The sequence below is a fragment of the Molossus molossus genome, unplaced genomic scaffold (genome assembly GCF_014108415.1).
Source record: "Molossus molossus isolate mMolMol1 unplaced genomic scaffold, mMolMol1.p scaffold_m16_p_14, whole genome shotgun sequence".
Taxonomy (NCBI): Eukaryota; Metazoa; Chordata; class Mammalia; order Chiroptera; family Molossidae; genus Molossus; species Molossus molossus.
Window position 1 is genome coordinate 710,590 of NW_023425349.1, and position 25,969 is coordinate 736,558.

Consider the following 25,969-nt stretch of genomic DNA (forward strand, 5'->3'; position numbering starts at 1 on the left):
CGTCCTCACACTCAGGACCTCAGGGGGTTGTGTTTCAACCAGAAAGGGGCAGGTCCCCAGGGAATGAAGGTGGGCCACCTCCAGCCCTGCAACACAACTGTTCACCCGTCACGTGTTCTGGTGGACACGCAGCCTCCACTGAGGCTCGGCGGTCCCTGCAGGTCGACTGTGGGCACCGCCGGACACTGAGGGCAGGCAGTGATGACGCAAGCCCACCTCCTGGAGCCCCGCCCCCTCCCCGCCTAGGGGACAGACCACAGAACCCATCAAAGAAGAAGTGAAAACCAAGTGGAAGGGGTGCTGAGTTGGAGCAAAGGGGAGGGGTCCAGCCTGTGACCCCGTAAGAGTGAAAGGGGACCAGAAGCCACATCAAGGGCCGGTGGTGAGACAGGACGGGGCAGAGCAGAATTTGAGGCCAACTGAGCGGGCAGAGACACTCCAGGCCCCGCAGGCCACACCAGGGCCCTGACTGCAGGCCGAGACACACGGAAGAGGTGCTGGGAGGAGAGACAGGGTGCACAGGGATTTGGGGGAGCACCCCACGCAGGCGGTAGCATCTGAATGCAGGCCAGGAGGCCGGGCAGCTCAGGAGACACCAGAGGCCGCCGTGGGTGTTTGCAGAGCGGGTGAGCAGGGGGTGCGGGTGAGCAGGGGGTGCGGGGGAGGCACCGGCCGGGGCAGCGCCAGCTGGCGAGGGCTGGCTTTACCTGGCAGTTGACGTCCATCTGCCCATTTGAAAGCAGGTACTGAACCACGTCATAGTGGCCCTTCTTGGCAGCCAGGTGCAAGCAGGTGGAGCCCTCCGCGTCCTGCAACACAAGCACGTCAGATCCCGAGAAGCACGTCGAGGCAGCGCCAGGCCTGCGCACGCCTCGGGGGAGGTGCAGGTGGAATGAGGGACCTGGGCAGAGGGTCCAAGTCCTGTCCATCGGGCCCCAACCCTGACCGCTGACACTGATGGGGCTGGGCCTCAGGTGACCAGGAGTCTCTGTCCTCAGGACACCACAGGCCCATCTGATGACCCACCCCAGCAGTGTGCAATGACTGGCCCAGGCCTCTGCACCACTAACAAGGACCACGGCTGCCCTCTGTGTGAAGGGTCCGCAAGGCGCGGTCGTCCCCGAGCTGGTGACCAGTGACAGCGCCCGCGGCAGAGCAGCGGGCCCACGGGTGCGGCCTGCCCAGCTCGCCTCCGCGCTGGGCGCACCTCCCCGTCCGCCCCGCTGTTTCCTCCAGGGCACTGAGGCCACGTTAACTGAACTATCTCAAAGTAAAAGCCACCCACCCAGTGTCCTGGTGAGACCTGGAGGCCCACCACTTTCTCCGCAGCCCATTTTTGTGCCCAGTGTTCACGAGGCCCTTCCCCTCCCCACTGCTGTTCTCGGGGGGGGGGGAACCCTAGATTCCGCACAGATCCCTCCTGCTCTCACCCAGGAGGCTGTGCTTCGGGGAGTCAGGCCACGGGGCCCAGAGCCCAGGCCAGGCAGCAGCAAGGCGGCCAAGGAGACAGGCTTGGTGTCTTGCTGCCCCTGGGAGGGTTCACTGGGGCGTCGAGGGGTGCAGGGTCAGGGTGGGGCATTTCAGCCAACCGATCGAGCTCCCCAAGGAAAGGAGAGTGAGCAGGGCGGCAGGCAGAGCGTGCAGCCTTCCTCCACAGGGCAGTGACGGGCCTCCACCCAGCGCCTCCGGGGACGCTGGTGGCCGGCCGCACTGGGCCTCCTCTTCAGGGGCAGTCTGCCCGACTGACAGGCACCGCTCTGCACCGCTGGGCGCTGTGCCGTACCTGCCCCCCAGTGGGGCTCCCCTGCTGCTCTCCTACCCGGCAGCCTTCTCTTGGAGACTCGTCCTTGTGGATGGCACCAGCACCAACTCGCGTTTCCAGGGACACCAAGGCCCTGCTAGGAACACTGCTCTTCCGGCTCCACCACCCGAGGGTGCACTGCACACGCGCACCCCTGCTCCCAGGCGCAAGGGTGGCCGTGGGCATCTCCACACCCAGATCCCGGCTGCGGCCAGCCTGGGTGCACTGCTCACCTTGGAGCTGGCCTCGGAACGGTCTAGACCTCGGCCTCGACGCTCCCGGACGGCACCTCCGGGGCGCTTCCTGAGGCCGGTGTCTCCCCGTCTACTGGGTGCTCACTCCCTCTTCCTCTCCCACCTCCGGGGCGCTTCCTGAGGCCGGTGTCTCCCCGCTTCCTGAGGCCGGTGTCTCCCCGTCTACTGGGTGCTCACTCCCTCTTCCTCTCCGGGAAAGTGAGCTCCTCTGCTCGCCCTGGGAGAGCTCTTTGTCTGGGGATGTGAACCCTTTGCCAGGGTGGCCGCGCCCCTCCCAGCGGCAGCCTCTCCTGTGCTTGGTGCGTTTCTTCTTGACCACAAGTTCTGAATCACCATGCACCTGCCCTACCGACCGGCTGTGCACGTCTGTGTCTTGCTGAAGAAATGTGTCCTAGGCTGGAATCAAAGGCAATCTTCCCTCCAAACTTGTAAAAGTTTTGTGATTCCGCCTTCTATGTTTGATTGTGACACTGACCGTTTGCATGTCTGTTCTCCATCTTTTTTCCTTCCATCTGTGCCTTGATCTTTAATGTGACTTTACTAGCACCGAGTTGATATTTGCTTTGTTGTTGACTCAAATTTCTGCCTTTTAACTGGACTGTTGTCTTTTTATACCTAACGCAATTATGACCAGTTAGGTGTAGAGGTGTCACCTCGCAACTTGTCCGTCTGTTTTACCCTGGTCCTGCCGGTGGCTACATGAGTGTTTCTCAGTGGTCCACTTTACTTCCTCTACTAGCTTCTTGAAAAAGTTCCTTACAGTTACATTTCTCTTAGTACTTTGGGTATACGATGTATGTCTTGATTGGTCTCCTTAAATGAGCATTTACGGCCTTTCCCGACGGAGACACAACAGCCAACAGCAGCCTGGCCCCGCACACTACAGCCCTGCACACACCACCACGCACACCTGCCCACACACTGCAGCCCTGCACACACCACCACGCACACCTGCCCACACACTGCAGCCCTGCACACACCACCACGCACAGCTGCCCGCACACTGCAGCCCTGCACACACCACCACGCACACCTGCCCGCACACTACAGCCCTGCACACACCACCACGCACACCTGCCCGCACACTGCAGCCCTGCACACACCACCACGCACACCTGCCCACACACTGCAGCCCTGCACACACCTGCCCGCACACTGCAGCCCTGCACACACTACGCACACCTGGCTGGAACTGCACGGGCTTGAATCGTGGGAGCCCCTTTAGAAGCAGAGTTCAAAGTAAACATAGTGGGCCCTCCCATTCCCGGGGTTTCTGCATCAGTGAATTCAGTCAGCCCCACATTGATAACAGGGTGCTTGATGGTGTGGAGCCCGTGACTGTGGACAGCTAACCACTCACGTTGTCCTAGGCCCTTTTACATCAGGGGCTTGGGCAACCGTGGGCTCTGGTATCAGCGGGGAGCCCAGAGTTAGCCCCCCATGGACACTGAGGGGATATGGTCAAGTTTGGGGAGTCAGAACGTATGTGGACTATCACAGTGCAGAAGGTGGCACCCTCACCTCACGTCGTTCCGGGGTCAGCTGTACCCCATTTCAATGTCAGTGAGAGAGAAATAGTGATGGCTGCCTCCAGTACATGCCCAGAACAGGAATCGAACCCACAACCTTTTGGTGTACAGGACGATGCTCCGATCAAGCGAGCCCTAGCCAGGGCAACAGTCTCTCGTTTACCATCCTGGGCTCCTCACGCGCCCCGAGGGCCAGTCTGCCTGGGCGTGTCATGTCCCCTGCGGTGGGAACCTGCTGCCGGGCTGACAGCTGTCCCGCCCGGAGACAGCACCTCACAGGGCCCGTCCACTGGATGCAGCGCTCTCGTCGGCCCAGCGAACGTGCCCACGGCCCAGAGTGGACGTGAGAAGGCAGAGCGTGCCATGTCTGCTGGAGGTGACGTGCTCTCTCTGGCTGCGTTTCCAGCTCGGTTTGCCGCGGGACTTGGTGCTGCAGGTCTCCATCCAATCTGGGAAGCGGACAGCCTTGTTTTCAGTATATTTCCTGCCTGGCTCCTCTCTCCTGTCACACATGTCAGTGGTCTGACAGCTCCTACGAAGTTTCAGACGAAACGTTTCTGTGGTCCATTTCCCACAGCACCCCGCCTGGGGTCAAGCTCAGGCGTGGACTGTCCACTCCAGACCCCAGCTCCTGCCCTGGCCTGGTTGGCTGAGCAGTCAGAGCGTCGGCCTGCAGACTGATGAGACATGGGTTTGATTCCAGTGAGGGGCACGTAGCTTGGTCGCAGCGCGTCCTGGCCCTGGCGGAGCCGTGCGGGGGGCAGCCAGTCAGTGTAGCTCTCTCACATCCGTTTGTCTCTCTCCCTCCCTCCACTCTATCTGATGATAAATTTTAAAAAAGTATCCTCGGGTGAGGAATAAAGAAATGATAAAAAACCAGACACCAGCTCCTCTGCGCCGCCAGTACCCGCTGCTCCAGAGAGCCCAGGGCAGCGGCCGGCCTCTGCAGCGCGGGTGGCATGCTGGGAAGTCGTGCCGGCTGAGAACAGGCAGGCGCGGAATCACCCACCGTCACAGGGGAGAGGATGGTTAACAGTCACCTAATAGTCACAACACGTATGCACAGAAAAATGAAAGGTTTCCAGATCTCACCACCACCACAAACAAACTGAAGGACCAAGGACAGCTTGAGAAACATTCGTAATGTGAGTCAAGATGTAAGCCCTGCAGGTGTGGCCCAGTGGCTGAGCGTCAACTCTGAACCAAGACATGCGCGTTTGATTCCTGGTCAGGGCACAGCCCAGGTTGTGGGCCTGATCCCCAGTGGGGGACGTGCAGGAGGCGGCCAGTCGATGTTCTCTCTCGTCAGTGTTTCTCTTCCTCCCTTTCCCTTCCTCTCTCGCTAACACCAATAAAGGAAATAACAAGACGTACAGGTTTCCCTGTAGAAGGCCAGTGAAGCATGAGTGAGCGCACACAGCCTCCATGCTGCCATCCCTACAGGACGCACTGTGCCCCGGGCAAGGGTGGGACAGCGCTCGACATGCTGTGCAGCTGGCAGGCATGGAGCCTCACCCACACAGCGGGCTGTGATCTAGGGATTCTGTGCCCAGAGTCCGAAAGAAACTACGCGTGCCCTGGTCGGGTGGCTCCGCTGGTGGTGTCGCCCACACACCAAAAGGTCGTGGGTTCGGCCCCTGGTCCCTCTCCTTCCTCTCTCTAGAATCAGTACAACATGCCCTTGGGTGAGGATGAAAGAAACACAAACTACTCGTGCAAGATTTACCACGGAAAGTATCTGTCGAGACGTGTACAATGAAAATGGAAAATAACAATTATTGAAAAAATCTGACTAAAAATGATCTAATTACATCATGAAACACAACGCAGCCACTTAAACGTCACAGAATATTTAACGACACAAAAGTAGAACAGAACCGATGGGAAGAGGAGCTGACACGGTGCCCAGGGCAGCCCGTCCCAGGAAACCACCGACGTAGAAGACGGCGACCTTCCTTGCGCTTTCCCTGTGGTTTCGTATATGTAACAAAAGCTGCCGTTTTAACCATTTTGAGTGTGATTCAGGGGCACTGACCACATCAAGCAATGACCCGCCCTGACCTCCCTCCAGCCTAACTCGCCGACCCCACGTCCCGCACGGAAGGGGGGTCACCCGGCAGCGCCCTTCACCCGCGCTGTCCTCAAGGTCGCCTGTGCTGCACCACTGCCGGCCTGCCGCTGTTTCAGGCCGGGCCGTGCTCCACTGTGGATGGACCACTGTCCCCTGATGCCCCGGACGGCCGTCCGGTGTCTGCACCTGCGTCTGGGCTGCTGGGAGCACGGCGGCAAGTGTCCGCCGCGTCCCCTCTCAGCTTCTCTGCGGCACACGCAGGGCTGGAGTCACTGGGTCTCGCAGCGATCCTGGTTAACTTCCTTCTTGTGGGCGTGGACGCCATTTACCCAGCGCTGTTTGCTGAGAAGCCCTCCCTCCCCGTGGAGCCGTCTCGGCCCCTGGAGAAAACCCCCTGCCACACGAGGTTTGTTCCTCTCACGTCCTCATCTGTGGTCCACATGTCTGTCCGTAGCCAGCACCACTCTGTCTTCACGGTGCGGCTCTGTAGCAAGTTTCCAAACCAGGACGTCGAGTCCTCAGCTCTGTTCTGTTCCAAGTTGTCTGGGCTGCTCAGGGCTCCGAGACCCACGCGAGTTTCGAATGTGCATTTCCGTCCCCGTGAGACTGCACAGGACTCGATCGGGCTGCACTGACGGTGCCAATCGCTCTGGGCGGTGCTGACAGCTCAGCAAGCTGCGTCCTCCCATCCGGGACCACGGGACAGGCCCAGGCCTGTGCCTCTCAGGCCCTTCAGCACCTGTGTGTTCTCCTGAGTCTTTCATCCTCCGCTCAGGTTCACCACGAGTGTGCCGTCCTCTTTGACGCAGCTGTGAATGGGACTGTTTCCTGAACTACCCTCTGGATGGCCCGTCAGCAAGAGCCAAGAAACACAGCTGGCATTTCTGTGACGTGTGTCTCAACTTTCCTGAGCATGTTCATTAGTTCCAGCGAATGGGGTTTTCTACACAGGTGATGACGTCATCTGTTACAGAGACCGTCTGCTTCTCCCTCTCCCATCTGGATGCTTTATTTCCCTTGTATCCTAACTGGACCAGGCAGAAGACAGACAGGAAAAGTGTGCCAAATGAAGGAAGCTGCCACCCCTGCACAGGGCCCCAACCAGGGACCCAGGGCGCTGGTACTGCCTGCAAACATGGCAGCCGCACTGGCTGAACCAGCGACTCTGGACAGCTAGTGGATGGCCAGCGGCTACCAGCTCCTGGAGCTGCTCCACAGGGCGCTGGCCTGTGTAGTCTGAGATGCTCTGAGAGACCAGGACCGGGACTCGGGCACACGTACCTTGGGGTCCACGAGGGCCCCGGCCTTGATGAGGTATTTCACTGCGTCCAGGTGGTTGTTCTCCGCCGCCTCCATCAGCGGGGTCCTCTGGTCCTCGGAGCAGGTGTCGATGTTCGCGCCCGCCTGTGAACAGGGACAGTGGGTGTGGGGCTGCCACCACAGCCCTTCCTGGTCAGGGTGCGGGGACTCCCAACCTCAGACACGCAGACACAGGCGGAGCTCAAAGCCACGTCAAACCCTTCCTGCTGACCAACAATGTCTGGCGTGTGCAAACGACTGGACGAGGGTCTACCCTGTTACCATCAAAGCTCTAGGTCGCAAAGAGCACGCCCGCTTCTCAAAAACATGACAGGAGACATTCATAGCATGCTCACGGCAACAGTTTTAGGAATAAGAAGGATGGTGATAACCCCTAAAGCCAGCAATGAAGGGGTACAGAGGGTCCCTGCCAGGCTGGGCAGGAAGAGGTGCTGACGCGACCTGAGTGACCACAGGACCCTGGCTCAGCGGCCCCACGGCCTCGCTCGAAAGGAACAGAGAAGTGCAGGGTACTCGGGGCAGACCCTCCGCTTCCCCACAGCGAGTGCCGGGAGCCAGTGGCGTGCCCATGGGTGGCCCTGCGTGTGGCCACTGGGCAGCCCAACCCTGAGCTGGGTCTTGAGTAAGAAGCAAATCAGAGGTTGGCAGCAGAAACTTCTCCCCCCAGAGGGTGGGGTCATCAAGCTTCTTAGACTAGTGGACAGAGAGCTAATATTTGTTTTTAAAATAAGTGTTTATCATGGAAAAGACTGAAATTCATTGCTGTTGTTGTTGTTTTTAGAGTTTTAACAATTAAAAAACAAAACAGACCTGGAACCGTGCACATGGCACAGGGGGCTCTGACAGAGACTCGCCACCTGCAGGCACAGTCCCCACTTCACAGGAGGACCGGCTGGGGTCATGGGGTCAGAGATCAGAGGCCGCAGCAGCGAGGTGAGAGGGGCAGGGGCACCGGGACGGCCCTGTCTGAGGGCGGAGTCAGCCCAGAACCCACAGCGCCTATTTTCTTGGAATGTATTTATTTGCATTGGTTTTGAGAGAGGAAGGGAGGGAGAGAAAGAAACATCAACGTGAGCGAGAGACACCGATGGCCGCCTCCTGCACGCCCCTGCCAAGGGCCAAGCCCACCACCCGGGCGTGTGCCCTGAGTCCATGGGACAGTCCTCAAGCCGCTGAGCCACACCATCCAGGCTAATTTTAACAAACAAACTTTACACAAGGTGCCCTGGTCGGTTTGGCTTAACAGTTAGAGCGTCGGCCCGCAGACCAAAGAGTCGCGGGTTCGATTCTGGCCAAGGGCATGTACCTTAGTTGCGGTTTGTCCCCGGCCCTGGTCGGGGTGGTGCGGGAGACAACCAGTCGCTGTGTCCCTCTCACGTTGATGCTTCTCTCCCCCTCCCTCTCTAAGTGGAAAAATGTCCTCAGATGATTAAGAAACACAAGCATCGTCCAAGACGAGGCTCCGGGGGAGGAGCCTGCAGTGCTCGTGGGCCCAGCTGCACCGGCGCGAGGCCAGGTGCTGCCTGCGAACCGGGCGCGTGTCCTTGGCAGCTCCTCCGTGATGCCCGGACTTCGCAGTGAGGCACATGGCTGCCGCAGGTGGGGCAGACACGGGGCAGCCCCTGGACAGGGCCCGAGTCTGGGAGGGCAGGACGGGGCTGACAACCCAGAGCAGAGCTCACGCTGGGCACGGACTGAAGGTCAGGGGTCAGAGGACCAGGCCTTCCCTGAGACTTAGGGTCCAGGTTTGAGGAGTGGTTTGCATGGACCCAAAACCAGATCTTGGTGTGCTCACCCAAAATCAGAGCTGGCCCACGGCAGGCTCCACGCGCCAGCAGAGGATACCGACAACCCACATGGACACTGGAGAAGTCTGCCCAGAGGAAAGTGATCCCCACCAGAAAGAACAAGGGCAGCCGAGGGAGAAACTGAACATTCTGAGAACCTCGGGCCGAGGGAGGAGAGAGAGCCCAGCGGTGCTCCTGCCTGCTGGCCCCTCCACCCAGAGGGCAGAGCTAGAAGTGGTCCAGCGCTTGCCCAGCAGGACCGGCCTGACGCGGCCTCCAGGCCAGACACACCCCACAGCCACAGAGCAGACCCGAGCAGGCCCAGCCCTGTCCCACACCTTCGCTGCGCAGGTGCGCGAGGTGTCACGGCCCATGGCCGTTCCTCTGGCTCCCGGGTCAACAGAACAAGCACTGGCTGCTGTCCCCTCCCCGGGCACCGTGGCCACTGGAGTCACCTTCTCTGTGAGGGAAGGCCTCAGAGGCTCGCCGCATGCTCCACTTAAAGGTGACGTGGAAGGACGGACAGAAACCTCAGACAGCAGTGATGCAGGCACAGTGGGACAGGGCGGTGTTCTGGGGAGCAGCTGGAGGTCACCGCAGTGACCCGTCAGTGCTACAGGACGGGACGCTCCACCTGGGACGTCCCAGGTGCTGGCTGGGGCTGGCACTGAATGTTGTCCATCTGAACTGCTGCACTGCTGCCGACCCATGACCGCTGAGCCCGAGGGGTGCACCCTTCCTTCCAGTCAGTGTGGTCCCCTCCTTCAGACAGCCATGTGTGACAGAGCCCCGTGCTACAGCGCAGGACCAAATCCAAGCAGGGTGGAGAACACCGCCCTCGGGGGGGCTTGGACACCGGACAAACCCGTCAGCCAGGACCCTGCGCATCGCGAGGGCGTGGCATGCTGGGGACCTGGGTGGGCGTCCTCAGAGCAGCCTTGGGGCTGAGGGTGCACACAAGGCCAGGGCCAGCCCAGGGGAGGACAACCCCCAAAGGTACATCTCCAAAAACAGCATCCTTAGGTTCCGGGCAAATCAGAACTAAACCCATCAATCTCTTTCCATGAGAATCTCAGAAAAGCTGCTAAGGTTCTAGGGAAACAAAAATACACAAAATCACAGGGCCCTGAGCTCAGGGAGTCTGAGCCCAAGTCATCAGATTCAACACCAGGCTGAGACGTGATCGGACTGGGGCTGGCCACGCCTGCGGTGCAGCACAGCCGTCCATGCCTACGTATTGCTCAGCTGGTTGGAGTGTCATTCTGGACACAGAAAAGTTGGGGTTCAATTCCCGACCAGGGCACATACCTACGTTATGGGTTCAATCCCCAGTCCCAGTCTGGGAGGCAACTGAAACCAATTGATGTTTCTCTCTCTCTATTTAAAAAAGAAATATAAAAAAATGCTCATGGATAAAGGGTTGGTTGTCTTCAAAGTAACTTTCGAGCTGGGACACAAGACAGAGGTCTGTGTCCCTTCACTCCCTCTCCCTGCGACAGCGCCCCCACAGCCCAGCGCGGGGCGAAGCAGGAAAGGACGTGGGTCAGGCCACCGCTGCCACAGGGCTCCACTCAGGCCTCTGCCCCCACTGAAAGGTGGACGCAGAAAACTCACCCTGTGGCTCAATCAGCCGAGAGCTCAAGGCAGACGAAGCGGAGCCACCTTGTTTGGGCGCCTCCTGGCGGTACCCACACAGAAGAGTCCTGCCTGTCCCGACAGCCTGGAGAGCTGCTGACTGTGTCCTGACCTGGCAGTTAGGTGAGTGCCCTTTGCAATTCCTTAGTAACCAGGATGTTCACGCTTTAAGGACTTTCCCGTGTGCATCTCGCAGACAGATACACTTAATGTGAAATAAAAGCCAGAGTGAAACAGGCCCTTGCAAAGGGGTGACAAGCTCACTTTTCTCAAAAGGCAGCGTGTTCTTTACATGCAGCGAGAGAAAACCACCAGCAACTAGAACCCCAGATCCAGGGACAGCGTCCCCCAGAGCCTCCACCTGGCCACCATGCTCCTACTCGCCTGCCTCACTGTGTCCTGCAAGAGGCCTGAAGTGCCCGGGCCGCAGGCCCACCCCTGCGAGAGCACAGCCACCCCCACCCAGGGAGCACCAGCTTCCCACTGTCTCCCCACACTGCCCCCAGGTCGACGCCGGCCAGTCCCTACCGAGAGCCTGTGCCCATGTGAACAGCCCCATCCGTCACCAAATCCCAGCTTCTCTGTAATGGGCAGCAGGACTGCGGGGCTCGGGGCAGAGCCGGGCTCGGCTCACTTCCCTCCTCCCTCGGCCTCTCGGACCCTCAGGGACCTCGCCAGTCCCATCACTACCAGCATCTGCATGTGTGACCACGGGGACAAGAAAGAAAAGTACGTAACTCCCACACACATAAAAAGAAAGACTATGAGACAATTAAAACAAAGATCAACACAAAAGATCGCAAGAAAGAATTAAAAAGAAATATTTACTTTAAAAAGTTGGGAGTCAAAACTATAATCAAAGGCTTATTTACAAATAAATTAAATGTCAGAAACCCCAGAACTAACTGAGCTAGAGTCCTCCTAAGACACCGAAGTTGTCAGACCGAGCTCCCTAAAATCCAGCCACATGCTCCCGGGACAGCCACGCCCGCAGCAGCGGCTCTTCAGCCAGGGGCTGGGAGGCTGAAATCACAAATCACACCCACAGGGGCGTCTGCTGTGCTCACAGCTGGCTCCTGCCTGTGCGGGGGGACGAGAGGCGAGGGCACTGCAGGCAGACGCCAACGTGACCACAGCCGGCAGACAGCCCGGAGGGAAAGCACAGCAGGCGAGCCCTAACCGTGCGGCCCACAGCTCCCGCGAGGCCAGGGAACAGGGCCCCAGGAGCAAGACCAGCAGCATTTGTCTCTGCCTGAGACGGAAACAGCAACCAACAGGCGTTTGAGGAAAACCTTTGAACAAGAAAGACCAAAACAAACAGAGCTGCATGAAACTTCAAGGTGACCAGTAGTGACGTGGTCCAGGGCAAGGCCACCAGTGCTGACTAGGGCCCTGCAGGAGCACAGGACCAAGGCCTGGAACGCAGACCAGGAAGGTGGAGAGGGACACGGCAGAACAGTGGGGACTGAAGAATCAGTGTCACCCAAGCAGCTCCGGGAACAGTGCTGGGAACAGACAGGAGATGCAGCAGAGACACCAGACCGGGACTCCCCGGAGCTGCGGGCACAGGAGGAAACCTTCGAAGATAAAGGGAGTTCCTGAAGCATTGGATGGAGAGCAGGTCGCACGTGGCAGGCCAGACTTAGCCTGTGGGCTGCAGGAAGCAGGGCACCAGCACAGGGTGGAGTGACGTCCCTGAATGATGGTGCAGACCGAGCGCCAGTCTGTTCAAGGGCGAGGAGGTGTCAGCAGGTGCAGACACAGCCCAGAGATGCACAGCAATCGCTAACCAGCAAGCGTGCACGGTCACGCACTGCGCTCCCCAGGGGCTGAGACACGAGAAGCGACACCCCGCCGCGGAGGGTGGGAAGGAAGCGTGTGCTCGGCGCCAGGCCTGGACCCTCCGCATGGGTCAGTAGAGACCCTCAGACACTGAACTAATGGGAACCACCGTCCAGCAGAGCGCGGCACAGCCTGCAGTCTGGACAGGCAGCCGGAGCGGCGCACAGCCCACCTGGATCAGCATGTGGCAGATGTCCACGTGGCCAGCCTCTGCCGCGGCGTGCAGGGGGGATCGCTTGCCCTGGTGTTCCATCTTGAAGTTGGGGTCGATTCCATCCACTGTGGACAAACGGTGGCTGATAATCTCAGAGCACCTGGTTTTCAGCACTCAGCCCTAGGCCCGACAGCCGACAGAGCCGCGCACAGCTGGGTGGCAGGCCCTTGCGTCTGTGGGCAGGCCCGGCCACAGGGAGCCCTGCACAGCTGGGAGGCAGGCCCTTGCGTCTGTGGGCAGGCCCGGCCACAGGGAGCCCTGCACAGCTGGGAGGCAGGCCCTTGCGTCTGTGGGCAGGCCCGGCCACAGGGGCCCTGCATGAGCTCCTACAGACCAGCAGCCGGTGTTGTCAGGAGCCACCTGGCAATACAGAGCTTCTCCCTGGGCCCTTGTCCACCCTGGGCCCCGGTCACCGCTCCAGAGCTGTGCTGTCACAGGGTCCTGGGGACAGCACCCTGCCCAGGGCACCCCTGAGGCTGAGGGTAGAGGCCATCCCCACGCCCAGAGGCGCCTGGAGGTCTAAATGGGACCTGAGCCGAGAGACCAGCCATGGAGCAGGGAGGCGATGGCAAAGGTGTGAGGGAAATGATTAAAAGCGCCACTTTGGCCAACATCAAACACAACCTCTTAGAGCACGCTGTTCTCGTCTTTCCTGATCTACTGCGCAACGGAGGGACACGTGATCCCCGTTCCGCCCAGTCGGCCCAGGGCTGTGAACTGGGGTGGAGGCTGGGGTGTCAGGCTCCCGCACCCCAGGTGTATGTCCTCAGAGCTGCAAGTGCAGAGCGGCTCCAGTCTGAAGCAGGTCCCACTGCTCACAGCGCCTCCCAGCACCACCAGCACAGGGGTCCAGCTCACCTGGGCTGTGGGTGAACCTACATTTACACACTACATCTACATGTGTAGGCAGAATTCACATCTATATACCTGATTCCTCATTAAAATGAGGAATTTTAGAGAATGTTCCTGCTCCTGTGGACAACTGAGTGTGAACAGATGAACAGGCTCAACAGCACTGGGCTCCTGGCGGCCCGGGTCAGAGAAGCAGAGAAGCCGCCGGCACGGCCCCGTGGGAAAGGAGGGTGTGGGAGCCGCTCCCCGCGGGCCCGGGGCAGGCACTCACCCAGCATGAGGAGCACCTTCTGCAGCTCCCCCTGCCTGGCGGAGAAGTACAGCTGCTTCGGGTGGAAGCGGAGCTTCTTGGGTCTGTGGGGAGAACAGGGCAGCTGTCACCATGGGCACCGCTGCCAGGCGTGACAGCCACCTGCCGATTCCTCCGGGTCCAGGCCAAACCTGCCAGGCTACACTGCACACTCAAACACACGCGGCAGCTGTCCACCCACCAGCCCTGTGCGCGGTGCAGCCGGACAGCCGGCACGGAGGGACCCGCAGTGGAACGGGGCTGCCAGAGGCCCAGCTCTCACTGCGCGTGCCGCCAGCACCCAGGGCCGGCCCGCCCGCGTTCAGCACCCCGAGGCAGCCGGACAGCCGGCAGGGAGGGACCCGCAGTGGAACGGGGCTGCCAGAGGCCCAGCTCTCACTGCGCGTGCCGCCAGCACCCAGGGCCGGCCTGCCCGCGTTCAGCACCCCGAGGCAGACGGACAGCCGGCAGGGAGGGACCCGCAGTGGAACGGGCTGCCAGAGGCCCAGCTCTCACTGCGCGTGCCGCCAGCACCCAGGGCCGGCCCGCCCGCGTTCAGCACCCCGAGGCAGCCGGACAGCCGGCAGGGAGGGACCCGCAGTGGAACGGGGCTGCCAGAGGCCCAGCTCTCACTGCGCGTGCCGCCAGCACCCAGGGCCGGCCCGCCCGCGTTCAGCACCCCGAGGCAGCCGGACAGCCGGCAGGGAGGGACCCGCAGTGGAACGGGGCTGCCAGAGGCCCAGCTCTCACTGCGCGTGCCGCCAGCACCCAGGGCCGGCCCGCCCGCGTTCAGCACTCCGAGGCAGCCGGACAGCCGGCAGGGAGGGACCTGCAGTGGAACGGGGCTGACAGAGGCCCAGCTCTCACTGCGCGTGCCGCCAGCACCCAGGGCCGGCCCGCCCGCGTTCAGCACCCCGAGGCAGCCGGACAGCCGGCAGGGAGGGACCCGCAGTGGAACGGGGCTGCCAGAGGCCCAGCTCTCACTGCGCGTGCCGCCAGCACCCAGGGCCGGCCCGCCCGCGTTCAGCACCCCGAGGCAGCCGGACAGCCGGGCCCTGACCAAGGGTCACAGGTGTGGGCAACACCACGGCCTAAGCTGGGCATCTGCTCCTGAGCCCAAGAGAACGACCTGGCCACGTCCCCTGGACAGAGGGAGGTGACGCTGACCTGGGCCCTGGAATCTCTGCCTGCACCGCTCCTGGCTGATCCGTTACCCCGGGCCCACAGCCCTCACTCAGGATGGCGTGCGCGTCCCACCCTATAAACCCGCATCCGTAGCCGCCACGGAGCACACACAGCACACGCCACGGTGCTGGCACCAGGTAACTGGCTGTCTGCAGCTGGGCACTCTGCGTGCTCGGGCAGCGTGAGATTAGAGGTTGGGGTGCCGCGGTGGGAGCAAAGCACCCCAGCCCGTGACGCCCCCTGACCCCAGCAGAGCTGTTGGGCTTGGTGAGTGGGCAGTGCGGACAGAACAGTCACCCTAAGAACAGGGCCAAGAGAAGGCTGGAGACCAACAGAAGCAGCTCAGGGGATTTGGGAACATGTCCCAACGTGGGAACAGCACATGAAGCAAAAGAAAGTGACAACCCTCCCTGAAGAGGGACACGCTCCCCAAGGGAGGACTCAGGCTTGGCCTAGGACCCCGATGTGCTAGGGGCCATCGTGTCCCTGGGAGAGGACACCTGCCTGCTCACTGAGGGACCACCTGGTCCAAACTTCATTTCCTAATGAGAACTGGCCAAGTGCCCTGGCCCCAAGGCCCTGTGGTCCAGATGGTGCCAGCAGCAGGCAGGGCAAGGCCTGTGCACCCTCACCAGGACGTCCCTGCTGCTCTCCGCGTGATGGACAGTCACCTGTGATAACCTCCTGGACGAGGGTGAAAGTGCGTGCACTGTCCTGATGAACAAGCTAACGACAAAGCTGAACAACGCCAGTACCCTCCCGGGAACACCCTGCCACCCAAACGGTGCAGACACCTGGGAAGTGCAACCATGGCAAGAACTGGGAACACAGGGGACACATGGCCCCAGCACACAAACCACTAGTGGCGGAGGTAGGCGGTGCGGGGAGAACAGGAGGGCCGGGCCCTGGGACAGGGACACGGCAGCGAGGGGAGTGGTGGCGCCGGGCCCTGGGACAGGGACACGGCAGCGTGGGGAATGGTGGCGCCGGGCCCTGGGAGAGGGACACGGCAGCGTGGGGAATGGTGGCGCCGGGCCCTGGGAGAGGGACACGGCAGCGTGGGGAATGGTGGCGCCGGGCCCTGGGAAAGGGACACGGCAGCGTGGGGAGTGGTGGCACCGGGCCCTGGGAGAGGGACACGGCAGCGTGGGGAATGGTGGCGCCGGGCCCTGGGAAAGAGACACGGCAGCGTGGGGATGGTGGAGCCGGGCCCTGGGAAAGAGACACGGCAGCGTGGGGATGGTGGCGCCGGGCCCTGGGAGAGGGACACGGCAGCGTGGGGATGGTGCGCCGGGCCCTGGGAAAGGGACACGGCAGCGTGGGGATGGTGGCGCCGGGCCCTGGGAAAGAGACACGGCAGCGTGGGGATGGTGGCGCCGGGCCCTGGGAGAGGGACACGGCAGCGTGGGGATGGTGGCGCCGGGCCCTGGGAAAGGGACACGGCAGCGTGGGGACAGTGGAGCCGGGCCCTGGGAGAGGGACACGGCAGCGAGGGGATGGTGGCGCCGGGCCCTGGGAAAGGGACACGGCAGCGAGGGGAGTGGTGGCGCCGGGCCCTGGGAAAGAGACACGGCAGCGAGGGGAGTGGTGGCGCCGGGCCCTGGGAAAGGGACACGGCAGCGTGGGGAGTGGTGGAGCCGGGCCCTGGGAGAGGGACACGGCAGCGTGGGGATGGTGGCGCCGGGCCCTGGGACAGGGACACGGCAGCGTGGGGATGGTGGCGCCGGGCCCTGGGAAAGGGACACGGCAGCGTGGGGTGTGGAGGAGCCGGGCCTTGGGGGGGTGTCCCTACTTTTCTGAGTCCAGAGCGATGAGCGCGCTTTCCAAGGTCTCCTTCCCGGGTCCCGACTTTGCCAGCCCTGCGGGTCCTGCAGGGTCGAAGCTCTCGGGCACCGGGGCAGCTGTGCTCTGCGGCTTGTCATCCTCTGAGAGCGGAGGGCCAGCAACGCTTTGGAGGGAAGGAGCACGAGAAATGCTGAGCTGTGGGGAGACTCGGAAGACCTCCCTTCTTGTGAAGACCAATGAAAACACAGAGCATCTTCCCTGAGACCCTCTCAGCCTGCTGCCCTCCTCACAGGTGCAGAATCAAATCCCGGAGGAAACCACTCTGACCACAGGGATCCTTTACCGGGACTTCTGGGCCACGTGTTCATAGCTGCTCTTGTGACCGGGCTTCAGGCTAAACCCACTGAGTCCACAGCCCCCCGAAGATGGGGTCCCGCTAGAACGTTCATTCGAAGTGCATGACATGTGTAGGTTAACACGAAAGCATCGACACCCTGCTCGACAGTTTCAACATGTCTGTAACTCAAGCCCTTTCCCATGACCTTCAGTGGGACTCTATGCTCTCTCCATCATTGTGACGCGTATGAAGTGTCTTACCCGTCAGGCGGTTTGTGGGCTCTGCTGCGGTTTGAAAGGCTCCTAGTTTATTCTCCAGCTGGACACTGCTGGTCGGAACACAGCAACCAACCGCTGACACTTCTACCTCATCTCATTCTCTCACTATGCCTTTTAGCTCTACAAATTTTTCAACTGTTTCTACTGAATTCTTTTTTTTTTTTAATCCTCACCTGAGAGTAAGTTCTTACTGATTTTAGAGAGACAAAGGAAGACAGAAACGTCAAGGGGGTAAACATCGACCAGTTGCCTCCCACAGGCGCGCCAACCAGGGATGGAGCCCACGGCCTAGGTGTGTGCCCTGACTGGGAATAAAACCGGAAACTTTTTGATGTACAGGGCAACACTGTAACTGAGCCACCCGGCCAGGGCTTCTACTGAATTCTCTCAGAAAGAAATGTATACGTTTCCAATACGACTCCTTATCTGTAAGATTAATTTTTGTGTGTATTCAGCTAGGGCCTTCAACACATAAAGCAGCAGTGCAGACTGAATCAACTGACACTCATGTTCCATGTTATACACGTACATACCTGTGCAGTGTATACAGACCTACGTAGAGGCACAAATGTGCACATTTATGTAGAGGGAGGAAGAGATGTAAACAGACGTGTACACATAGATGCAGTCAGCTGCAAACACATGTTCACACACATACAGATACATATGAACGCACACACACAGGTATGGTCAGACATGTACACAAGTACACATACTCACACATATAGGTGTGCAGAGATGCGTACTAGCATGCGGATGTTATGGACCTGCACATACGTATAAGATGGGCACAGACACGCAAACACATGCACAGATGTCACAGGCATGCACACACATGCACAGCTGTTTCAGACGTGCACAGCTACACACGGGAGAACTGTGCTACCCACAGAAAACACTGTGCCGTCGTCCCATCGATGTGGACAGGCGAGTGAGCCTACAGAACCAACAGGGGAAAATGCCGCTGGCAGCAGCACAGGAGTCCCGGGGCGCTCTGCACGTCAGATAGCGAGTGAGAGTCGGGGGGACTCCAGCCAAACAGCAGAAATCAGCCACAACTGCACACCTGAAGGCTCAGGCGGGCGCGCACCTACCTGCCTGTGGTGGTGTCGGCCCTGCCCTCCCCCGAGGAGCTCTTCCCCTGCCCAGGCGCCAGGGTCACGGTGGAGGTCGTGTCTGCTTTTGCGATCGTCACCTCTCTGGCCTTGGAGGCCTCCTCCCCGCAGTGGGGACAGTAGCTGGCGTTGCTGACGCGAGAGGCACAGTCCTTGTGGAAGCGGTGCGAGATGCTGCTCTCCGGCTGGCACTCCATGAAGTTACCCTGAACGTGGGAAAACGAGAGTTCACTCTATCAAGCTGGGCGAACGCGCAGAAGAGCGCACAGTGTGACAGCCTCGCTGAGTGAGCAGCACGGGGCGGCAGGAGGCGCCTGTGTCCTGCCTGTGTGCGGACCGTTCCAAGAGCCTCCACACAGACCCACGCTGCAGACAGCCCACCCCACGCCCCAAGGCCGAGGCCAGGTTCTCTGGCTGTCGTAACCAGGAAGAGGCCAAACATAAGAGCAGGTCCCAAGAAGGACCCGTGGAGGACAGACCAGAAAATGAAAGTCAGAGCTGAGGGCCGGGAGCAGGCAACATCGACACGACCTGCAGAGGTCAGCAGTCACCACCTTGGCAGCCAGGGAGCCGGCGGCCTCAGAAAGGACCACTTGCTGGCACAAAGGGGTGGACTCGAGGGGCCAGGCTAGAGAGCAATGAGCGCACAGAAGCAGCCTCCCTCTCCGTCACTGGGAGCGAAGGAGCACACTGAAGATGGGAGGGCACAGAGGTGCGGCGCCACAGCAGCCGCACAGGCGGAGAAGCAGGGACGAGGGCAGCGCAGGAGGCGGAGCATGCCCTTCCCCGGACAGGCTGAGCACTCACACGGGGCGCTCACAGCGAGGAGGGGCTGAGGGCAGAGCACTGCCCGCTTCCCCACGCCCGCAGGCCGAGGCGCACAGGCAGGAGGAAGGCGTGCTGGGCGCGCGTGTGTGTGCAAACCTCCCGGTGGCCCCAGACTCAGCAGCTGCGGGGAGGCCCCTGGCCGCCTGCACTGCTGCGGGCAGACACGTGCTGGACGAGGCCACGCTGGCTGCGGGTGGGCTGGGCGCTTACCGCCGTGCAGAAGTAGCCGCAGCCGGGGCAGCACTGGTGCTTCACCATCCGGCCCCGGTGGTCCTCACACAGCACCAGCAGCGGCGCCTTGCTGGACGGGCGCATCAGCTCGTGCTTGACCACGCTGTTTGTGCACCTGCCCAGCTGCAATCAGACAACACCAGGGTCAGCAACACAGCCGCCCCCAGGGACTCAGCAGACGCAAGTCCAGGGCGGGCCTCGAGCTCCCTTGTGGGTAGAGAATGCAGGTTGACCAGAGAGGATGGTCAGCGTGACAAGGTGGCCACGCACAGTGTTAGCACAGCAGCTGCTACCTCAGCAAAATCGAAGAGAACATCCTGAGCACGTTGGGGTGTAGGCTGAGTATTAAAAAAATAGCCACACACCAGGCAGGATAAACCAGGCTGGACAGAACAGGTGTCCCGGGTCAGCAGCAGAAATGCACAGTGAACCCCTGAAACCAGCACGTGGTGGGAGCAAATGCCGACCAAAGTCTATTGGTTAGGTTGGCTACGTACATGATGTGTTACATTACCCCTCCCGCAACGGGAGACCAGTTATCCCACACGCGATGGGAGACCGGTTACCCCGCACACAATGGGAGACCAGTTACACTGCACACGACGGGGGACCAGTTACCACGCACGCGACGGGGGACCAGTTACCCCACACGCGATAGGAGACCAGTTACCCTAGCACGCGATGGGCCAGGGGCACATCCTAGACAGGTGGGGTGCAGCCCAGGTGCATACCAACAGCAGTCACTTCAGGCCTCTGACAAAGACCCTCACTTCCTCCCAGTAACAGATCAGCTGATGCAGCCTCATCCCCAACCAAGCACATCCAGCTGCAGAGAAAGTGAGTGAGAGACAGAGTCATGGGCCACACCCTGAGCCCCATCTTCCTTCTCAATGGCTCCCCTTTTCCAGCAAGTGGTTGCATGGGGACACCGAGACACGCTAGAACAGAGTGCCCACGCCAGGGCCAGAGGAACAAGTGTGTGGGAAACTGCCATCGTGCCCTTGGAGAGCCCGGCTCCACGCAGCTCCGCAGTGGGAACCAGAGGCTATAAAGGAAGACGCACCAGGGAACAAAAGGAGCTCCCGGAATTAGAAATCAGGTAGAAGAAATGAGAAATTCCAAAGAAATGCTGCAGGTAGAAGAAATTTCTGAAAGTCGAGCAAAAAGTGAAAAATGTAAAAGAGAAGACAGCTCAACTCTGGCACACGCATGTCCTCGCCCCCGCGGCAACCCATTACAGCCCACAGCCCAGACGCCCAAAGCACACAGGACCCACCTCAGGGCGGAGGCAGGGCGGAGGACCTGCAGAGAAGACAAAGCAGGGCCCACAAGGCCAACCGGAAGAAAGAAGGCGGGTCTCAGTGTGAGAAGGAAACACGCCTGACCTGGAGCTCGTCCTCGCCCGAGTGCCAGTGAAAGAGGAGGGTTTCCACAATGCAAGTTTCAGACGCTCATCTCCAGGCAACCTTCCCCCAGAAGCTACCGCCAGCTCCCACCAAAGAGAAAAGGCCTGACCCACAAGGAGACCCCAGGTGCCTGGAAATACCCAGAAAACGTACAACCCAGCCGGCTGGGGCCATTGCAACAGGTGCGAGTACAGCAGGGTGGACGAAGAGGTGATCATCAACCCGAGAGCAGGCAAACGTGAGCCAACGCAGCAGCTGCACCGGGACAGCTGCGCAGGCAGGGCGACCGCAAACACCTCCCCAACTTAAGGTGGGGTCAGGATGCGATGGAGCCTGAGACGGCCGGGGAAGTGGACTCAAGGGTGAAGCATCTTGTCCTAAACAATTTGGCTCAGCGGTTGGAGTCTCAACCCACGAACCAAAGAGTCATGGGTTCGATTCCGATCAAGGGCACGTACCTCGATTTCGATTCAATCCCCAGCCCCGGTTGGGGTCGTATGGGAGGCAACCCATCGATGTCTCTCTCTCACACTGATGTTTTTCTTTCTCTCTCCCTCCTCCCACTCTGTCTGAAAATAAATGGAAAAATATCCTTGGGTGAGAATTTAAAAGAAAGGTGAAGCATCTCCACCACAGGAAGAAACCATGAGGCGGAAAGTCAAGAGATCATAGCAGGTTAAAATTATGGAATGAATGTGGATTGAAAGTATTTAAAATATGGAGGGACGCACCAGAGAAAAATCACAAGGTCAAAGTGGCTGCCTCGGGGAGGGGTCGGGAGAGCACAGGCCAGGACCTGAGCTGGTCGGTCAGCAGGGCCCTGCTCAACCAGCAGGGACGAGATGCTGCTCAGCACCAGGGAGACCAGCACAGCCGCACCACATGGACTGCTGGGCGACGTTTCAGGCACTGAGGCCGGAGAATCTGGACCCGCCGTCAAGAGACAGAGAAGTCAACAGAGCAGACCCGAGGCCAGGTGTCTCACCATCAGACTTGGGACGGGAGGAAACGCAAATGGAGACACAAGGAATAAAAACATGCTCACAGGTGCACTCCACAAGGAAAAAGAAGACATTGCCGAATCTGAAAGAGGTGAACAGATATGATCTAAACCTAAAATACAAAGGAAAAAAAACAGCAACCGTCAGCAATGCGACAAGGCCACACCCCCCAGCACACGTGTGGTCACTGCAGCCCAGGAGCAAGAGAAAGGCTGAAAAGTACATTGTGCCCTGGCCGATTCGGCTCCGTGTTAGAGCATCGGCCCACCAACCAGAGTCTCAGGTTTGATTTCTGGTCAAGGGCAGATACTTGGGTTGCAGTCTGGTCCCCTGCACCGGTTAGGGCCGTGCAGGAGGCAGCCAATCAGTGTGCCTCTCACGTGGATGTTTTTCTCTCTCTCTCTCCCTCCCTCCCACTCTGTCTGAAAATAAATAGGAAAATATCCTCAGATAAGGATTTAAAAAAAATACAAGTAAACTGCAGTGGACAAGGGTTATCCAGAAACAAGAAGTCACAAAGCTCTCACAGGTCACACAAAGAAAAGCATTATAACCAGCAAGACCACCGCCCCCGGGCCCAAAGACAGGAGAAACCCAGGAGGCAGCAGAGAACCCCACATGCACAGGAGCCGAGGCCACAGCAGTGAGCTTCTCATCAGAAACCACGGAGCTCACACTGGCCCATGTCCGCAGCGCTGGGATCCCAAGTCTACGGAAATGCCACCCAGAACTGAAGGCAGAACGTGGAGTTTCCCACCCCAAAGGGAGGGAACTCACTGTCAGCAGACCTGTCTCCAGGCAGAGAAAGGCAGACGGAGGCGTGGGCACGAGGAAGAGAACGCAGAGAAACGGGTCTGGACGGGCACATGCCGAGGAGGACGGTCTGAAAGATAGTGGCTCGCACAGCAGTGACGGAACGACCGCAGGCTCTGGCACACAGAACAGACACGTGCCACACGATGGAGGGTCCGGACCTGCACGCCTGTGAGATTGTACGGTAAGTGTTGTAACGTTCACTGGAGGTAACTGATAAAGATGTATAATTCAACACAGGCAGCCACTAAAGACGTTAGAAAAACCCAAGTAATAAAGTCAATAGTGCAATAAGTTACAATCGTGAAACATTTCAAGACAAAAGGCTAAAGTGAGGAAGGAGAAATAACAGACGGCATCAGTCCTAACTCTACTAAAACGTCAGACTGTGGTCCAGCTACGTGCACGACCACGCTGAACAGAGGAGACCTGGTGCAGTGCAGCCATAGGCCTGACATCACAGGAAGGACTCAAGCCGCAGAGACGGCTCCAGTCAAGGTGCCAAGACAGGCCGTGCACCCGACTCCAAGGGCAGCTGGGCAGAGCGAGGACTGGTGAGACCCGGAGTTTTCATGGGGACAGAGGAGCATCACAGAGACTAGGGGAGTCTGCTCCCCGAGACATGGGGCTGCAAAGAGCACCCAGGCTGGGGCTGTGGAGCCAGCACCGCCGGAAACAGAACAAGGCAGGAACTAGAGAAGCACAGGGGCGGGGCAGCAGGTCCCTGGCCATGGAGGTGGTCACTCACTTACATGCACCTGACCTACACAAGAACGGCCACTCTGCGTGAACTGTGCCTCGATCAAGCTGACGAAAAGGCCACAAAGGGGAGCTTGTCTCAGAAAGGTTGCTGCCACCTAAGGATGGGACAGGCTGAGCATCAAAAGACAAAAATAATTTGAGGGAAGGGCTGCAGCCCCAGAATTTCCTGGATCCCACATAAAACAGGTGGAGCAGGTAGAGAGCAAAACCCAAACCCACAGACAACACACCTCCGCCAACCACGGCCGCAAGACTCTGAGGGGCAGACCGAGCCATGAGACCGGTGCGGCTGTTCTGGGCAGAAGGAAGATGGGGCGGGCGCCCCAGGCCCAGGGGCAGGACCGCACCAGAACAGCCAGGCCCTCACTGGGAGGCACGGGGAGACAGAAAAGAGCAGGTGACCGAGGAGAGCGGTTCCCAATCCCACCAAGTGCAGGAGGTGCAAGAGCCCGCTGCACCCAGCCTGTGGAACTCTGCAGGTGACCTGAGGGGCACCAGGGAAAGCGGCCTGGACTGAATGAAAAGTGGACAGGACGGGGACAAGGGAAATGAAGAAAAGAGAAGACCAAGCCCGCGGCTCTCCAATCCTTGGTCTCAGGTTCCTTTACACAATTAAAGTCACGGAGGGTCCCACAGAGCTTTGGTCCAGATGGAGCATGTCTGTGGGCAGTCACCATGCTGAAAATTTACAGTTAAGCAATGATTTACTTTAAAATAGCAATACGCCGATCTATCACAAGTGTACCTTAATCAAAAAACATTCTCCGGCCCTGGCCAGTTTGACCCGGGTTCGGTTCCCGCTGAGGGCACATACCTCGACTGCAGTTTGTCCCCGGCCCCGTTTGGAGTTGTGCGGGTGGCAGCCACTCAATGTGTCTCTCTCACATCAATGTTTCTCCCCCACCACCCCCTATTTGAAGATAAATGCAAAAACTGTCCTCAGGTGAGGATAAAAAAAAAATCTCCAGAACAAAGGTCGTCACCGGGAAGAGTGGTCCTGCTGCGTGCACAGCTTTGTGGATGGTCAGCTCCAGGCTCTTCAAGGGCTTGTAGGGGCAGAGCACTGTGGGTGCTTCTCTGAGGACGTCAGAACTCATGGGGCCCTGCCCAGCTCTGGCCTGGATTCAGCAGCTGTCGCAATGCTGCCATTTACAAATCCTCCTGAAGGAGGAGTGGCGGTGGCCAGGAAAGATGGGCACAAGCCCAAACACCTGGGCGGGCGGGCGGACTGCACGTGCCCGATCATCGTGCCGTGAAGGCCACACAGTCTCTCAAATCACAAGGCCACGTGAAGGAACAGTTTGCCCGGAGACACTCCTTCTGGTACCCCAATGAGGGCATCAGCACCTCTGCAATGACCTCCACCTGCCCTGGGATCAGGCCTGCCACTGCCACAGCCGGGGGACAAGCACCCTGCGAGACTCGGGGCGCGGTCGACAGATGCCTGCAGACCAGTGCCGCGGCCCTGGTGCCCTGGTGCCGACCAGGAGGCCAAGGCTGGGGCTGGGTCTGTGACAGAACTCCCATTTACAGTGGGTTTGGTCATGAGCATGGTCAAATGCCTCAGCGGCTGGAGTGCCTGCTTTGTGTCGAATGACCTTGTGGTCAGAAAGTAAGAATCGAAGCAGCACACAGACTGCGTGGCAGCGTTCCAAAAGCCTGCGGCCGGGACCTGCACCGGCGCCTGTGTCAGCGCACCAGCCAAGCCCACAGTGTGTCTTGTGCTGTGAGCGATTCTCAGCACCATGGGAACGACTGCGCCCCGCCGCATGGACCTCACACGTATGAAATGCCACGGCGCCCTATGAGAGAAGGGGCTGGAGGCAGGGAACTTCTCGGATCCGTCCGAACAGCTGTGGCCCCAGGAAAGGTCCACATGAAGGGCCCATGGGCCAAAGATGGACCGTCAGAGCACCCATGAGAACGAAACACAAGAACTGAAATCCACCGAACACTCACGCACACACGCCCACAGGGACATTTAAGAGGAAGAGCTGGCCAACCTCAGATGACGACGGAACAAACTGTCGGAAAGACTAGGGACCAGAGTGCCCACCCCATCCTGCACGCCCAGACACGGGGTGTGAGACACATGTGAGAAGACAGGTCACCTCACAAATCACCCACATAAAAGAACACAGATGACCAACCACCCCACTTTAAAACCTCCAGCCAACTCACAGACACCAGGAAAACGGCCAGCCAGAGACCACAGCCCACAAAGGCTACACCAGGCAGCAGAAGCAGGGCCGCACCTGCAGTGCGGGCCCCAGGCTCAGACCTCATGGCCAGAGGCCCAGGTGTCCACGAGGGAACGAAGAAAGGGGTGTGTGAACGAAGACGACTGGCGACTGCGCAGGGTCACACATGTGGACGGGACTCAGAGGAGCGGGCAGCACGGCCGGAGCTGGTGCTGACGCGCAGGGCCCGTCCGTGTCCTGGCCCTGCTGTGGTCACGAGTGCTCACCCCAGCATATTCGTCAGCCAAACACTGGTCTTGTGCTGTCTTCTGTTCGCGTTACAACAAAAACGTTCCCCACACACCGACGGCAGGAGGCCCACGCATCCCCAGTGCTGAGGGGGTGACACAATTGAGCCGCCAGACGTCCTCAGAGCACCAGCTTATTGCTTAAT

At 59.7% G+C, this 25,969-nt stretch overlaps 1 protein-coding gene across 11 annotated transcripts in view; it reads right to left on the minus strand.

The window, feature by feature from the left end:
- EHMT1 (euchromatic histone lysine methyltransferase 1) overlaps window positions 1–25,969 on the minus strand; it is a 77,021-nt gene that overhangs the window by 16,993 nt on the left and 34,059 nt on the right. For 8 of the 11 annotated variants that reach the window (XR_004959475.1, XR_004959474.1, XR_004959473.1 and 5 more), the window contains 7 exons: window positions 19,333–19,476; window positions 18,274–18,500; window positions 16,572–16,727; window positions 13,577–13,659; window positions 12,412–12,518; window positions 6,937–7,059; window positions 708–809 (listed from right to left, as the gene is read on the minus strand). Coding sequence is in view for 7 of the 11 variants with exons in the window: in XM_036260440.1 (XP_036116333.1) it covers window positions 708–809; window positions 6,937–7,059; window positions 12,412–12,518; window positions 13,577–13,659; window positions 16,572–16,727; window positions 18,274–18,500; window positions 19,333–19,476 (942 nt within the window). In the remaining 4 variants the exon portion in view is untranslated. Of the gene's footprint in view, window positions 1–707; window positions 810–6,936; window positions 7,060–12,411; window positions 12,519–13,576; window positions 13,660–16,571; window positions 16,728–18,273; window positions 18,501–19,332; window positions 19,477–22,537; window positions 22,743–25,969 lie in introns of those variants that run through there. The other 3 variants (XM_036260444.1, XM_036260443.1, XR_004959476.1) reach the window with 2 other exon arrangements.